The 17347-nt window shown below is 44.7% G+C and overlaps 1 protein-coding gene and 1 long non-coding RNA gene across 4 annotated transcripts in view; one reads left to right on the forward strand and one right to left on the reverse strand.

Moving 5' to 3' along the window:
- SESN1 (sestrin 1) overlaps positions 1-10084 on the reverse strand; it is a 51778-nt gene extending 41694 nt beyond the window's left edge. The window contains exon 1 of one of the 3 annotated variants that reach the window (XM_081186611.1): positions 9368-10084. In XM_081186611.1, coding sequence (XP_081042737.1) covers positions 9368-9664 — 297 coding nt within the window. In that variant the 5' untranslated portion in view covers positions 9665-10084. The remainder of the gene's footprint in view (positions 1-9367) is intronic. The other 2 variants (XM_081186610.1, XM_081186612.1) reach the window with 2 other exon arrangements.
- A 267-nt stretch (positions 10085-10351) lies between these two features.
- On the forward strand, positions 10352-11104 carry LOC308583049. The gene is made up of 2 exons (XR_014006027.1): positions 10352-10446; positions 10698-11104. It is a non-coding gene; the product is annotated as an uncharacterized lncRNA (long non-coding RNA).
- The last annotated feature ends 6243 nt before the right edge of the window (positions 11105-17347 follow it).

Genomic DNA, 17347 nt, shown 5'->3' on the forward strand with positions numbered 1-17347 from the left:
AGACCTCTTGGTTGCTCAGCCCCCGCTGTATCAGATTGTATCTTAGCCTGCTTCCTGCAGCTGTAGGCTAGACAGAGCCTCCGTACAGGTTGGCGGACCTGAATATACATATGGAAGTACTTTCATATACCTTTCACTCCAATGATCCAGTTTCCATAAAGCTACCTTAAATTATTCTACCCTGAGAAACTAGAGCAAAATTTCCTATTTACCGTTGTCTACATATTATGATAGGTACACGGGTGGCGCTGTGGTCTAAACCACTGAGCCTCTTGGGCTTGCCGATCAGAAGGTCGACAGGTTGAATCCCCGCAATGGGGTGAGCTCCCCTTGCTCGGTCCCAGCTCCTGCCAACCTAACAGTTCGAAAGCACACCAAAAAGTGCAAGTAGATAAATAGGTACTGCTCTGGCAGGAAGGTAAACCGTGTTTGCGTGCATTGCTCTGGTTTTGGTGTTTCGTTGCACCAGAAGCAGCTTAGTCATGCTGGCCACATGACCTAGAAAAACTGTCTGCGGACAAACGTCGGCTCCCTCGACCTGTAAAGCGAGATGAGCGCCGCAACCACAGAGTCGTCCATGACTGGACTTAACTGTCAGGGGTCCTTTACCTTTACCTTTTACCTTTTTACATATTATTACATATTCACTATTTTGCACAGCTTCAAAGCTTTCAAGCCCTTTGGGCAACTACATTGATTTTTAAGGAATTATTTCTGAAAGGAGTGACATCTGCTATTAGTTGTACACCAGTGGCAACTTAGGTTGCAGCAGTCCCTTGCATGCCAGCACCTATGCAAGTTTTACAGCTGAAATGCAATGGGTGTCGCTTTCAAAATAAGCATTGTAAAGAAAACCCGAAACCAGCTCACATCTAATGAAGGCAGAATATTTAGTTAAAAACAATGAAGTCACAGTGCCCCCAAGTGAGGGGGAAGGAGAAGTAAGCAGAATTCATGAGCAATGAGAATGTCCAGACCTTTAACATGCAACTGGTGCAACTTTTCCATTCAGCAGGTACTAATGCATGTCTAGGTCACATGTCCAGTCCTTGGCCTAGCTAGCATAATGTCATGTTTGGATTTAAGGGAAATTAGTTTTGAGTTCACTTCTTTTGTTTTGATTTTTTACCACTTATTTAGATTTGAAGGTAGTGTTAATGTGCTGGATTAGCCCTTCATGCCCCCAAAGTCACTCCCTTACATCCAATCATGGTGTTCATCATTGGACAGGAATATCCTCTTTCCTACACTATCTATGCACTTTTGATGTCTGCCCCTATAATTCTAGAAAGTTTTCCCCTGAAGACTCCAATTGGAACATGCTTAAAAGCATGTAAGTATTTTTATATTAGCTTTCTGTTGTCATAGCCAAGCTGTCCTATATGCCTTGGGAGGGAAGGTGGTTTCACGTGTCATTTTTACTCATCCAGCTTCTTAAGCCTGGAGAGGCAGCTATATCTTTGTGAAGCAAACTGTTCAGGGGATAATTTCTGGTCATGGCATCATCACTAGTTGGTGCCGATCTTTCAGTTCCAACAGAAGACCAGCTTATAACTCAAGCTTTTGGATGAATATGGGTATCTGCATTTTATAAATAGCTTTATTTGCTGTGTAAGCTATTGTCCAGGCTTCCTCAACCTCAGCCCTCCTGTTGTTTTTGAGACTACAATCCTCATCATCCCTGACCACTGGTCCGGCTAGCTAGGGATCATGGGAGTTGTAGGCCAAAAACATCTGGTGGGCCGAGGTTGAGGAAACCTGCTCTTGTTTGCTTTTATATTTTGACTGACTAGATATGGGTTGGACTAGATTACCCTTGGTGTCCCTTCCAACTCTACAGTTCTATGAAAATATATAAACACAGTGGAAGCCTCTGGCATATGATGGGCCTCTACATTAGGTTAATGAAATGCATTATATGCAGGGCTGCCTCTGAAGACAGCATGGAAACGTCATCCGATGCAGAATTCAGCGGCCAGGTTGCTCACCAGGTAAAGAAGGTTTGAGCATGTAACATCAATCTTGGCCTGACTGCACTGCCTGCCTATCAGTCTCTGGGTCCAGTTCAAAATACTGGTTTTGACCTATAAGGCCTTATGTGGCTCAGGACCACAATACCTCAAGGGCTGCCTCTCCCCTTATGAGCCTACCTGAACCCTGCAATCATAATCTGAGGTCCTTCTTCATGTGCCCCTCCACAAAAGGTCCAGAGGGTGGCAACACGAGAACAGGACTTTTCTTCAGGGGCTCCCTGTCTGTGGAATGCTCTTGCCAGGAAGACTTTCCTGGTGTTTTTGTTACATATCTTTAGGCACCAGGCAAAAACTTTCCTCTTCTCATAGGCCTTTGGCTAACAATCTATGGCCTTTTAAACTGGGGAGGGGGTGTATTGTTTTGTTTACTTGGTGTGTATTTTTGTTTTTAAATTGTGAGGAAGAGCAGTATATAAATTTTAAAAATACAAAAATATAATAAATAAATTTAATATTTGCTGATGGCTTCTCTTTTAACCTTGGGGGCCACATAAGGAAAACTCATCTTTTTTGTTGGGTGTGTATAGTTTAAGAACTCTTGCTCAATGCAATCAAAACAGAAATCATTTTCTGGCTTGAAGTGGAAACAAAATATCACTTTGGATAATCACAAACACTGAAACCAAAGACTGAAAATGAACTCTTTTCGGTTTCCAAAATACTGTGGTTAAGACACCCTCTTTTTCCAAATGAAAGCAATAGCTAATATAAATCAAGTAGAACAACAATGTTCTGGGAAACGGGGAGGGGGGGGGAAACAAAGCCAACAGACTGTTGTGACTCTAAGCCCAAACAGGAATATTTCAGCAGGCACACACATTCTTTGAATTCATTCTGATAGTTCAGGAATATAACTTATATTTAGGCATAGCTCTGTTAAAACCAAACAACTTTTTTTCTTTGCCTCTCACAAGCTAGAGACAAGGACACTTGCTTGGTTAAGAAAGTCACAAATGAAGTTAACTGAAGCAATATGCCATGCTCAAAACAATTAGGACAGCAAATCAACTTGCTTAGCTTCATACCCATTCTCTAGCTTTGCACTTCGAAGTAAAAAGTGTGAAAACTGACATCCAAATTAGCTCTGCGCTTCATCATCACAATCGCTGTGGTGACACTGTACCCTTGGCTGTATTTGCTCCTTTATCAGTTTGGGGTTGGGAAGAAGCATATCTTGTTGTTTTGCATGACTGAACATTTCTCCACAATCTAGGAACTGCACAGCCCTTGAAGATAAGGGCCAGACTTTTGCCACAGGCATCTGAAGCCTGATCGCATAGAGCTTTTTAATTTCTTCCAAGGGCAGAAATCTTCCAGGCAAACTTCACACTGGGTGGGAGAAGGAAGAGAACAACAAAAACTGACAAAGCTTTTTTTCACAGGAGAGCCAGCTGCTGTGTAAACATACATTTCATTATCATTTGGCAGCAGTTCAGCCAGATGACAGTCAGATACAAGGCATGCAAAGCCTATGACCTAACATAACCCAAGCTAAAAACACAGTAGTGCAGACTGGTCTTCTCCAGCCTGGTGCTCTCCAAATGTTTGGACAACTCCTCCAAGCAGCCCCAGCCAGCTTCTTTGTTTAGAAATCCTGGTATGCTTAGAAAGATGTAAAAAAAGGAAGAACCGCAGCTATCAGTCTCCTGACTTCAGGAACTATGTTGTCAAGAAACATTATAGTTGCCACTTGTTCTAACTATGCATCTTTGTAATGAATAATTTTTCACAAAACTTCAAGCAAGTTCCAAAAAGGACAAACAAAATGATTAAGGGAGCGATTCCCCTATTGCAGCATTTGGGGCTTTTCAGGGTAGAGAAATGGCAAGTAAGAGGGAACGTGATACAAGTTTTTAAATTATGCAGGGCATGACAGAGAAAAGTGTTTCTCCCTTTCTCATAACAGTAGACTTTGTGGGCATCTAATGAAGCTTAAGGTTGGAAGGGTCATGACAGATAAAAGAAAGTACTTCTACACACAGCGCCTAGTTAAACAATGTGCGGAAACAGAGGCGCTGCCTGTAAGTTCCACTGAGTTCAATGGGGCTTACTTCTAGGTGAGTCGGGTATAGAGTTTAAGCCTTAAACACCTTCAGTATTGCTACATGGCTAATATCCAGTCCCTAACCAAGTATATGCTTCAAGTTCAAAATACTTCTTTTTTAGTGGCCCCGAGTGCCTTCCATCAGCTTCGGCTGGTGGCCCAGCTACGCCCTTATCTGGACAGGGATAGCCTAACTACTGTTGTCTATGCCCTGGTAACCTCAAGGTTAGATTACTGCAATGCGTTATATGTAGGGCTGCCTCTCAAGATGGTTCAGAAACTTCAGCTGGTGCAGAATTCAGCAGCCAGGTTGCTCACCGGATCAAGACGGTTTGAGCATGTTACACCAATCCTGGTCCAACTGCAATGACTACCAATTAGTTTCTGGGCCCAATTCAGAGTGCTGGTTTGACCTATAAAGCCTTAAACAGCTCAGGACCACAATACCTCAAGGACCGCCTCTTCCCATATGAACCTACCCTGACCCTGAGATCATCTTCTGAGGCCCTTCTTCGTGAGATCCTTCCTCAAGAGGTCAGGAAGGTGGTAACATGAGAACAGGCCTTCTCTGCAGTGGCTCCCCGTCTGTGGAATGTTCTCCCCAGGGAAGTTTGCCTGGTGCCTTCACTATACACCTTTAGGCGCCAGGCAAAAACGCTCAGTTTTGACAAGGCCTTTGCCTGACCTGACCTGACCTACATCCTATACCCTTTTAAAAATGCTGGCTCTTTTTAGGGGTTTTTTATCGGGTTGTTGTTTGTATTTTGATTTTATGTATGTGATCCTTTATGTGAACCGCCCTGAGACCTTTGGGTATAGAAATAAAATAAATAAATAAAATATGTAATGTATAACCAAGAACCAAGTTATTACAATTTAATGTAAGCAGGGAAGGTAATGGAGATCTCTTGACAAATGAAACTCAAAAAAGAAGATGACCATTGAGATTTAGCTCTGAGTTCTCATACCAAGGCAAAATATTTTATTAAGGATTGCTGCCATATATTACCAGTAACAGGGTAATCAAGACTCTGAAAATATTTTAACCCATATTGTCATGTATTTTTGTTTTGTATTAGCAACTGTATTACACAAACAAGAGAAAAAGTTTGTGTAAAAAGTCATTTAAACATCAGATTTGCACAAGTCATTGATCTACAAGTTGGGGTTTTTTTAAGTATCTACTGAAAGGATAACAACAACCTGCACAGGATGCAGAAAAACTGTATGCCAATATAAATCATTTAAATATAAACTTTCTTAAAATGCAAGACTCATTGTTTTGGGGGGTTTTTTAAGTTGCTTTAGTATTGTTTTATTTATTGTTCCCTTATTTGGGTATTTTTAAACTAAAGAACCAGTTTATAATTGTCTGTTATTGTGATTATACATCATTATTTCCAACAAGCATATTCTGATCCCATTTTTACAATCAGTATATCAAGCGACTAAACTACCAGTCTATTAAGCAATCTAAATAATTTATATAGCACAGAAAAACAAAAAAGAAAGGAATTTATAAGAAATAATTCAAAGTGCCCACAAATCTTTCATTTCAATGAAAACAACCATTAGGCCAAGACTTGAAACTGCATCTGAGGTACTGCAAACCACCACTCATTACAAAAACATACTGAAAGAGATAGTTGACTGTTCCTTTACTGAATGTTTCACTTGGAGAGGCAAAGTACCACATTAAGCACAATGCTTTTGAGTTGGCAGAATGCTTGGAAAATTCTGCTTTCAGTTTAAGTTTACAAATACTCCTCTACATAAACCTTCCTGCCTGGGCCATCCTAAGAAGCAAATGTCAAAGGCAAAATCCTAAACATGTCTACTCAGAAGTAAAAGGGATACTCCCAGAAAACCTTCAACAGGAATGCAGCCTTAAAAAGCATTCTTTCCAGCAACCTTCTAAGTACTATAAGCAGCACTGTAACACTGTATAGGCTTGATCAGTCAGACTGGAGGAGACCAAGAGTAGACCATTGGTAGACCCAGACAACAATAATTCCTCTTGCCACACTAATAATGGTAAGTGTGGGACCACCCAGTGGAAAGCATTATCAGAGGACATACTTCTTCCCAATATTGAAGCTGCAGAGGGAAGCAGGTTTATTTTACTTAACAAAATCTATATACCGCTTCACTGTAGCAAAACTGCCAATCAATTTACAAGAAATATTAAATTTTTTAATAAACAGTTAAAACAAGGAATTAAAAACATTATAAAAATTAAATCAGCAGTGAACTAGCAAGATGTCAAGATAGGCTTGCCTAAACAAAAATGTTTAAAGCAAGTTCCAAAAAAAATACAGCACCTGCCTGATGACAATAGGCAGGAAGTTCCAAAGCGAAGGTGTTGCCACACTAAAACAATAATTTATTACAAGTGCAGAACAAATATTGTGTGGCACCTGTAACCTTGTCAGTTCCAAGGAATAGTTCAAGAAGTTTTGTGGTGCTCCAAAACTGGGAGGAAGGCTGGACGTTTTGGGGACAGCCCTGTGACCAAAGGATCCAGGCAGCCTTGGCCATGTGAGGCCAAACTGACAAGCAATCTCCACTCTGCCATTGGCTTTTCCTGTCCCAGGCTTCCCTACACCTCAGCAGGAAACGTGGACAGCAGGAAGGGGTAGCACCCAACCAGACATGATCTCCACTGGTCCCTACATGAAGAAAGTGGGGACAAAGCTGGCACACTTTCCTGCCCAGCATCCTTTCCCTACAGAAAGGATTGTCAGGTGGGGAACTGATGACTACAATTTTTGGCTGGACCTGCAAGGCCAGGCAAAAATGGTAGATTATTAATTTCCATGGACCACCCGCAGGGGTAGTCAACATGGTGTCTCCACATGCTGTTGGACTACAACTCCATCAGCTCTGACTACTGGCTATGTTGACTGGGAATAATGGGAGTTGTATTCCAACAACATTGGTAGGACACCATGGTGACCACCAATGGACCATAGAGCCTGCTGATAGCTGGGATACTTTCCATGAATACTGGACTAGGTGGACATTGATCTTATCCAACAGGGCCTTTCATATGCTCTCAGGCAATAGTGCCTGCTCAGGTTAGCAACATAGAGGCCCAGATCAAGCAATATTTCCTCCTTGAACTTCTACTTATGCACAGCTATTACACTTTCTTAACCTGCCCACCAGACACACCTGTTGCATAAAACATCCATACATCAGTGCAATATCATATGCAGTCCTGAAAAGTGTTAATGAGTTCCCTTATTCAGTCTCAGAATCAATTGCACCTCAATTTTGTCCTGTGTGTGGTCTGTTCAAGTGTTATCACCATGCACTGACGTACTGTGATCATGAAAAGAAAACACCATCCTATTTCCCTTCTGGACACTGGGTGAGTGGGGCGGGGGATAACTAGGGGGAAAGTTCAGTTATATGGTCTGAATCAGAAATGTGCTAAAGGGCTGAGATCCTGAGGGCCACCATACATGAGACATTTAGCACTGAGCATGCCCTTCAGTACTAGCTTTTTCTGTAATGGGTGTGTGTCAATATGAACTTATTTCCATGGGTTATCACTGTAGAACATTTATAATATTATGGTATGAGAATGTATAGCAGGACTACTAATAGTGATAACTAACTTTGTAGCTTTACTATATTGTTATATTTGTCAGAACTTCTGGCTTTATAAACCTGTAACAACAGAGTTGAGTCAGGGCTGGTAGCACGGTGACAGAACAGGAACTATATTGGAAACACTCATATTTTAAAGCAGGTTGACTTAATATTAAGCTTAATTTCTGTCAAGTTAATGTGAAAATCCAATGCATTTTTTCTCTCAGTAGTATTCAGTTGTCCATTTACCTCAGGGGTGGGAAACTGGATCTACTCTGGGGTGGTGGTCAGATTATCTCCCTCACCCTGCACTTACTAAGTTTGTCCACCTGTTGATTGTCCACACGCCTTTTCAGAAGCTCCTTTCAAAGAGCTATTTTCTACAGCGATTGGCAGGTCTTCAGAAACCCCTTATAAAGAACCGTCTGGCCAGGCACTTTGCAGGCACAGCCAGTTGGAGATCCCCTATATGACATCAGGTATAGGGAAGTGGACATGACCTGGCCAGAACTGTCTCATGGGCCAACTAGGGAGGCCTGTTGGTCCCAGTTAGGCCTGTGGGCTGGAGGTTCTCCACCCCTGCTTCAACTAGATAAAAGGAATAAATCTTGGCAAAATCTTCCACATGGAAGAATAAAAGTAATAATCTTCATCGTAATTAAAATTTGAAGGGCCCAATGACCTTGCAAAGGTTGGCGGATTCTGACCTTTATTTCAGGCAAGTAAATTCAGTGGCGGAGCTTCATGCTCTGGCACCGGGGGGGGGGTGTGCTCCCCCCCCGCACTCCTCCTCCTCCACTAGTGAGTTAATTAAATGCTGAACAGGTCAATAAGACCTGTTAGAATTATACTGCAAGTGTAACATTCTTTACTTGCATAGAACATAGTTACTATCAACTGCTAATTCCAACAGAAAAGGAATGGAGATTATTTGCTGGAGTTTAATTAATCAGCACTGCTACTGTTCCACAGGTCTCCAATGAAGCACAATTTCCAAGCGAACACATTGGAACCTTCTTTTGTTAACTATATTACTATGAGCAGATGGAGAACTTGCTCAAAGAGCCACTTTGAGCCAAAGGTTTTCCCAAAGGTGAATTAATGTTTACTGCATAATCCAGATAAGGTTAGGGGATTGAATTTTGTCAGCTGGAAGTTAATGATGTTGCGTGTGGGTAAATCCTAGTTCAATTCCCCTTAAGAAGATCACTGCTTAAATTTTCTTACATCCCAGTGCAAAACAAATTTTATTAGAATGAAATCTCATCGATCATTTACTCAGAGGTCAAGGTTTGGCAGCAGCAGAAGAAACAGACCTAAATCCTTGACAATCCTGGTGAAAGGATCTCCAACACCAGGTCTGAGAAAGACTCCGTCTGCACCCTTGAGCCACGCAGCCAAAGTAGCTGCATGATACAATTCGGCTTAAGACAGCTCCCCGCTCTACCACGGTGACCTTGGTCCCTCAGTTTGCTTTACCTCACAGGGCAGTTGCAAGGGTGAAAGGAGGAAAATCCCATGTGCCTTGAGCGCCTTGTCTTACCATCGAAACACGCACACACAAAAGTTCCGTCCTGAAGGCACCCAGGCAGAAAGCAGAAAGGCCTTCAGAACTCAGCGAAACTTATTCCAAGGGAAAGAGTTGCAAACTTCGAGACGCTTCCCGAAGAAAGCACAGGAGCCGGGCATTTACCTGAACGCTCATCAGGATGGCCTCGCTCTTCTCCCTCACGTCTCGGAAGGGGCATCTCTTGGACAGCATCAGCAGGCGGGCGAGCATTTCGTTCAGCCCGCCACGAGCCCCGCTGGGAGGCGGCGAGAGCCCTTCCGCCGCTGGCGACGCCGGAGGAGACGCGGCTTCTTTGGCCGGAGCCACCGCCTCGCTCTTCTTCAGGACCGCCTGCCTTATGCTCTCCATGGCGCTGTCTCTGGCGCTGCGCTCCCTGCTGCACAGCCCATCCCACCTCACCTCTCCATCTCGGTCGGCCATTGTCAGAAAGAGATCCCCGCTCCTCGCTCTCCCAAGACTCAGTTCTCCGAGGCGGCCGCCATCCTCCTCCTCCTCCCCAGAACAGTCAAAGGAATATCGGAAGGCGGCGGCGGCAGCGCTGATCGGGGTCTTGTCCTGCGCCTTTCCCCCACTTCCCTTCTTACCCGCCAGCCCTCATAATAATGGCCGGGTGCCGAGAAGTGCTTCGCGGATTCGTTGCAACCAAGCGCTATATAAATATTGCGAAATAAAATACGTCTCGCTCCCTGAATGCGCGAAGAGGCGCCTCCGTTAGGCTGCGAGAAGCTCGGCTTGCAGAGTCCGAGGACTTGCACGGATAAGAAAGTTGCTTCGCGCTGGCTGGGACCGTGCGAGGAGGAGAGTCCCTCCCTTCCTGGCGCTCCTCTCTGCCCGCCGCCCCGCTTTCAAGGGGAGAAAGTCCCCGTCCGGGCTCGCCTGCTCCCAGCCCTGCAGGGCCTGGGTCTCTTCCCTCCCCGGACCCACCCCTCGCCCTTCGGCAGCGCAGCGAGGAGGCAGCTGCCCATCAGCAGAACGGGGGCGGGAAGGAGAGGCTGGCGCGAGCCCGCCGCGAGGCTTCTCCGGATGGAACCCCAAAGAACCGGAGCGGGTCGGATTCGGCGGAGCGCCCCCGCCCACCACCGCTCCCGCTTCTGAAGCGGCCAGCCTCTCTCCCCGCCATCCCCCGGGGCGGCTGCAGACGGCAGGCCCCGCCCCTTCTCTCAAAGCTGCACGCGCCGCCTCGCCCGTGGAGTCGACGCGAGGTAGATGTCCGGTTTCAGCCAATCCCCCCTCTGAGCTGTCAAACCAATCGGCGCAAAGTGTTCCCGGGGCGCCTGGGACATATAGTGTCACGCCCGCGAAACTGCAGAGCTTTCTTGTTCGAGAGGAACTACAAGTCCCAGAAAGCAGTGCGCTGAGGGAGAAATGCGTCTGCTCCATCTGGTCACGTGGGAATATTAAAAAAAATTGCAACCACGGCTATATTCCGTGTTTCTTTTGTCTTTGTCTACAGGCGACGAGGGTAGTGGTCGCTTTTGCGATGAGAAGGTGAAAGAATGGTGAAAGGTGAGAGGTGATGAGAAGAAGAAAGAAGATGGTTGCTTTTGTGATGAGGTGCTACATAGATATAGCTGGATATATACTGGGGGACTAGCTTTTCTTAAAGATCCTGCTCCGTTAACGGTAAACGGCTGCATAGTAACGAAGCGTCTTCAGAAAGTGAATGTTGGCTATGCCTGTACTTTCGTTAGCTCCATTTTTACTGGATTATAACCCATGTTGGCCCTGCTCAAAGACGACCTATAGAAATTAATGGACATGACTAACTTGCATCCATTATTTTCAGCGGGTCTCCTCCAATGTTTCTTTTAATATGAAGTTTATAAGCATTATAAATAAATCAAATTGGGCCTCTTGTAATTTTATCTCTGTGTCAGTTCTTTGTGTTTTGGACTCCTAGAAGAGTAGGATTGTTTTTCATTTTTTAGAAAAGCAATAGTCGCTCAGTTCCTTTCAGTCTGTGAAGTTAAAGATACAGTGGTACCTCAGTTTACGAACTTAATCCATTCTGGAAGTCCATTCTTAAACCAAAACCGTTCTTAAACCGAAGCACACTTTCCCTAATGAGGCCTCCCGCCGCCAGTGCCCCTCCACCGTTCGGCTTCCGTTCTTAGACCCGAGGTAAAGTTCTCAAACCAAGACACTTTTTCTGGTTTTGCGGAGTTTGTAAACCAAATCATTCTTAAACCGGACTGTTCTTAAACCGAGGTACCACTGTACTTCCTTTCACTTTTATATAGGGTCATTGAATTAATTGAATACAGTAGCCAATTAGTCATCTATTTTGTAACAAGGAAGGCAAATATTAAGTTAAACATCACAATAAATAGCTTATTCTAGAAGCTTACAGCTTTATATACTTGTCTATTATATGTATGACTCGCTTAATGTGGATACCACTACATCTCACTATGCCACATATTTAATGTATATAATCTTGTCTATTGTTTGTGCAGGTTAAAATGCAATTGGTATCTGACTACATCTTCACAGTAGATGAGAGGGAGTATTCTTACTGAACTTTGTAGGATGCAGTGAAGCTTGGGAGAGGTAGTTATGCAGCTGAAATATTATCCAAAGTAAAACTCCTAACACTCTCTGGTATAAAGTTTGGCTATCTTTCCAAAACAGCTCTTGACATGAACATTTGATATATAACCTACACCAGCCTAAGCCATTCTAAGCAATACCATGAATAAATCCCTCTTAACATAATGGGGGCTTATTTCAAAGTAAACCTGTTAGAACTGAGCTGTAAGTGCTCCTGAGCTGCAGTTTTATAAAACCCTTAAACTAAGATACCTGTATCATGCAAAACAGCTCATAGTAGAAAGCAGGTTAAAATTCAAATATGCCATAGTTAAGTGTGTTCTAAACTGTCTTGAAGGTTAAAGTGTTTGCAATTGTCTTTGCTTCTACAGTTGTGTAATTGGATCTTTGATATAATCCTCTTCCACCATGGTATAACTTCAAAAGAACTGAAATAATTATCCACAACATCTCTGACAAGCTAAAACTAAAATTCAGCAAAACTCAGTCATCGTAACATTTTCTAACCTGTTCATTTTAGCTCTTCTGCTTAGAGCCAAGCATTCCTGGCAAACAACCATTTGAATACTTAATTCCTATTTTAATGACATTTATGACTTGCTTTTCTTATATTCCTTGTGAACTAATGCTAAGAGGAAAAACATGCTATATTATTACAGTGGTACCTCGGGTTAAGAACTTAATTCGTTCTGGAGGTCCGTTCTTAACCTGAAACTGTTCTTAACCTGAGGTACCACTTTAGCTAATGGGGCTTCCCACTGCCGCTGTGCGATTTCTGTTCTCATCCTGAAGCAAAGTTCTGAACCCAAGGTACTGTTTCTGGGTTAGCGGAGTCTGTAACCTGAAGTGTCTGTAACCCAAGGTACCACTGTATACATCTATATGCAGGATTCACCTACCCAGTCACATCAATGGAAGTCCTACACAAGGACTTCATCTTGCACAATGGACCTCCCCCCCTTCCCCAGTGCCGTCTGCGATGGGCCTTGGGGGCATGGGCATAGCCAAGAGAGAGCAGCTGCCCCCATCAAGTAAAACAAAAGAAATACTTAACTAACTGACCAATCACATTGGTTCTGTCCCCTTAACACGCCATGCTTTTGGGGGGTGTCAGGAGAACCCCTAGAACAGCTTATGGGGGGGAGGATAAGGGGGTCATTCTTTCAGGCAAGCTGGAATGCTTGTGCTGACAGAACAATCAGAAGAGTACAATGTTGAATTCCTCCCAATATGAGCAACAATAATTAAATGTATGCTGTTTGATCTTACGCAGTGTTAGGCATACATAAAACCATTAGGTTTTCAGTGACTTCTCAAAAGTGAACAACCCTGGGTTTAAGATGGTCACTTTTGAAAACTTAATATAATATATGCAAAGGGCAAAAAAAATTTACTTCATTTCCGTTTCCTCATATGGATGTTCTAAATCAATTGCTACTCTAAACGAGCTCTCAACAGGATTATTGTGGTTAATATAAAGTTATGTTAAAATGATTTAGATGGCTGTTTTGTGCTTGTGCGAACAGTCAGTTATTGGAGTTGGGATTTAATGTGACACATTGGAGGCTTTTTGTATGTCCCCCCTTATGTCAAGCTGGGGGCTGGGAGAGTGGAGAATAGCACCAAAATACATTATTTTTCCCAGCCTAATCATCATAGCAGGAGGAATTTTCAAAGAAACCATCAAAATAGTATGTGCAGATGTTCAGCCAACTGTTTTCTCAGTTCTGGATGGAAAACAAGGGGGGTTGGGAAGTAGGTTCATGTTCCAAACTGGCCTTTTTAAACAGTCTCTTGCCAGTCATATTGGCTTCAGGACAACAGTTAGAAGAGCAGAGAGTTTCTCAATATTGATGCCCATATTGTAGCTATTAGCATGAATTTATTTTGGAAAGCGGTCAGAAACTGAATGATTCATAACACTGAAGGCTGAAATGTGGACAAACATATGTGGATAAATGTGCACATTCCAGTAAACCACCTTGGAGGATTTATAACTGTTTGCCTGAATGCAGGGCACAGTAGCAGTTCTCAAACCATTTAAAAAGTAAGTAATCCGATTAAACACGGGTGGCGCTGTGGTCTAAATCATAGAGCCTAGGGCTTGCTGATCAGAACGTTGGCGGTTCAAATCCCCATGAGGGGGGTGAGCTCCCGTTGCTCAGTCCCAGCTCCTGCCAACCTAGCAGTTCGAAAGCACGTCAAAGTGCAAGTACAGTGGTACCTCAGGTTAAGTACTTAATTCATTCCGCAGGTCTGTTCTTAACCTGAAGCACCACTTTAGCTAATAGGGCCTCCCGCTGCTGCTGGGCCGCCGGAGCATGATTTCTGTTCTCATCCTGAAGCAAAGTTTTAACCCGAGGTACTATTTCTGGGTTAGCGGAGTCTGTAACCTGAAGTGTATGTAACCCAAGGTACCACTGTAGGTAAATGGCATTTCCGTGCACTGCTCTGTTTCGCCAAAAGCGGCTTTGTCATGCTGGTCACATGACCCGGAAGCTGTACGCCGGCTCCCTCGGTCAGTAAAGCGAGATGAGCGCCACAACCCCTGAGTCATCCGCAACTGGACCTACAGGGGTCCCTTTACCTTTACCTTAATCCTATTAAAAGTTAACTTCTCTGAAGCAAGAGTGTTGACTACTCTGAACAACATTTTTAATTCTAGAACTCAGTTCTTTCTGGCAAACTGTGAGCCACAGTTGTTAAGCAACTTTCCCAACTAGACAATGAATCATAACTCTTTTGAGAAAGATTTCAATTTTGCATTTTTAAAATCTGCTGCCCATAAGAAAAAAAAATGTGAACCTTAAAAAAAATTTAATTTGAGGCATTAATGTAAGTGGATAACACTATGTCATATCAACTTTCTGTATGCTATACTTGCAGAAATATACATATCTATATGTATCAAAATACTATGTATAATGCAAACGTGGTTTTAACTCTAAAATAATATGTATATACATATACTTTCCAATACTTCTGCTTTGTATTATGCAGGACTGTTACTGATTTGGTGTTTGAAGTTGGTATGCAGTTAACATGAGCTAAGCATCTGACTGCTATAAATGGGAGGTCTCGCTAATTAAAACATCTTCGTGTTTCCTGCACTAACACTACAGCAATAATATCAACTGCTGAAAATCAATTACCCTTGACAAAAATAGATTAAGGCCATAGACCTATGTTGACTTACTTGGGAGTAAGTCTTGTTGGACAGGTGTTTGAGTAAACATGCAGTCTTAAACTGCAAACGATGAACACCAAACTCAGACTAGTTATTACTTCACAGTATCTTTTTATAACTACTCTGCAGGTGAGGGCTTAGATACCATCTTATCAGTTGATCCATTCTACCACAATGTAGGAAATGGAATTTCCTCCCTTTTAGTATTAGACAGTATTATCTTTCAGGTGCCTACTGAAGACCTTCCTCTTTCAACAAGCCTTTTGAGACCTTTCCCAGTCTGCATCTGCATTGGAGTTGTTTTTAAGGTGTTTTGCCACTTGTTTCCCACCCTGGGCTTTTTTCGGGAGAGTGGGATGCAAAATAAATATTATAAATCGGGCAGTAATAAACAGTCACTTTGTGTATGTGGTCAGTGTTGTGAAAAGCTGCATCCCAGTCGCCTACACTGTGGCTGGTGGAGAGCTAGCCACTCCCCCTCCCCAGGGCAGTTGCGCCTTTAATAAGTAAAAATTCCAAAAGTATTGCTAAAACCCGCCATGTACCACGGCGGACCATCGGTCTATCTAGATCAGTATTGCGGCGCTTCAGGGTCTCAGCGTGGGGCTGAGCCCTACCTGGAGATGCTGTGGACCCCCTTCCCGCACAGGAAAAAGCGCGGCAAAGGCAAAGGACAGAATGTGCACGTCCATTGTCTGTCTATCCATCTCTCATGGAGCCTATCAAACCAGTAATTCAGCTAATTCATCCCATCGCGAGACGAACGCACTCTCCCCTGCATGCAATGCAAGGGAAATGATGGCGTGCCAGCCCAAGAGCAGCACAAACAACCTCCTCCTCCCGCCCTGAACCAAGGAAAGCACTTCTGCGGGCGAGGCAGGAGGGCGGGCAGCTTCCCTAATCCAGGGGGAGCCGCTAAGCGACCTGGGAGGAGGCGGGGCCAATAATCCGGGTCACGGGGCGAGGGCGTGGAATCCCCGAGAGCGGGAGGGGAAGCGGGCGGCTTGAAAAACGGCCCCGGCGAAGAAGGGCGATCTAGGAAGTGAGCCGCCTTTTATGCTTAGCTGTGGTCTACCCGAAGCCGGGAAGCAGAAGGCGAGCGGCATAACTGGGGCTGGGTCGTAGCGCGAGCTCCTCTGGTGTTTGCAGCTCGGGTGAATCCCGGTAAGGTGTGTACGCGGGGAGGGAGGGGGCCGTCGTCTCTTCCCCTGTTGAGTTTCTGCTGGTTGCTTCCTCCCCCCCCCCCGCCCGTTTTCACCTGGCTCAGGTTCCTCGCTCCGCCCGCGTCCTCTTTGTGACCGTGGCCCAAAGGGGAGACCCGCAGATCCCTTCCTTTACCACCCAGCCCTCGCCCAAGGGCCCCACCCTGCAGTAACTTCCAGCGCCTCGGCAGAGTCCGTAAAGAGTGTCGTGCCTGGGTTTTCCCAGCCCACCCTCCCCCAGGAGAGGCGAGAGCAATTCTGGCCACAGACCCCCCCAACAGTTCGCTTCCAAGCCCACCCTGGCGAGCCAGGAAGAAGATGCAGGCAAGCGAAGAACACTAAACCTACAGCTGTTTTTATGGGAGGGGAAGGAGGAGGGAGCCGAGATGATGATGATGATTATCATTATTATTATTACCACCACCACCGGGCGGACACAAAAGAGGTGTTTGGTGGCGGTGAAGGGGGCATCCCTGAGATACTCGCTGTATTTGGCTGCAATCTTGCACCCACACATGCCTCGTTCAATTCAAGACGGCTTGCTTCTGAGAAAACACGTGTAGGCTTGCTTTTTAAGGCCTTTAAAACACGCGCCTCCAGGGCTTAATCGTTTCACTTTAAAATGAGGGAGAGGTGCTAGAGCGCTCCAGCCATGGCTCAAAATGAGCTCAGGTGTGGATGCAGGGATAGGTGACAAAGTACAAGATACCTCTCTCGCCCTGACCTAGCCACTGTGCTCCACGCGACAGTCACCTCCAGACTGGATTATTGTAACTCACTCTACGTGGGGCTGCCCTTGAGACTGACCCAGAAACTCCAGCGGGTGCAGAATGCTGCAGCGAGACTCCTTACGAGGTCTTCACTGTGAGATCACATTCACCCGGTGCTACACCAGCTGCACTGGCTCCCGGTGGAGTACAGGATCAGGTTTAAGGTGCTGGTTTTACCCTTTAAAGCCCTATACAGCCTAGGACCCTCGTACCTACGGGACCGCCTCTCCTGGTATGCCCCACAGAGAAACTTACGGTCTTCAAATAAAAACTTCTTGAAGGTCCCAGGCCACAGAGAAGTTAGGCTGGCCTCAACTAGAGCCAGGGCTTTTTCGGCTGTGGCTCCAATCTGGTGGAACACTCTGCCACAAGAGACCAGGGCCCTGCGGGACTT

Source organism: Podarcis bocagei (genome assembly GCF_964188305.1).
Source record: "Podarcis bocagei genome assembly, chromosome: 3".
Taxonomy (NCBI): Eukaryota; Metazoa; Chordata; class Lepidosauria; order Squamata; family Lacertidae; genus Podarcis; species Podarcis bocagei.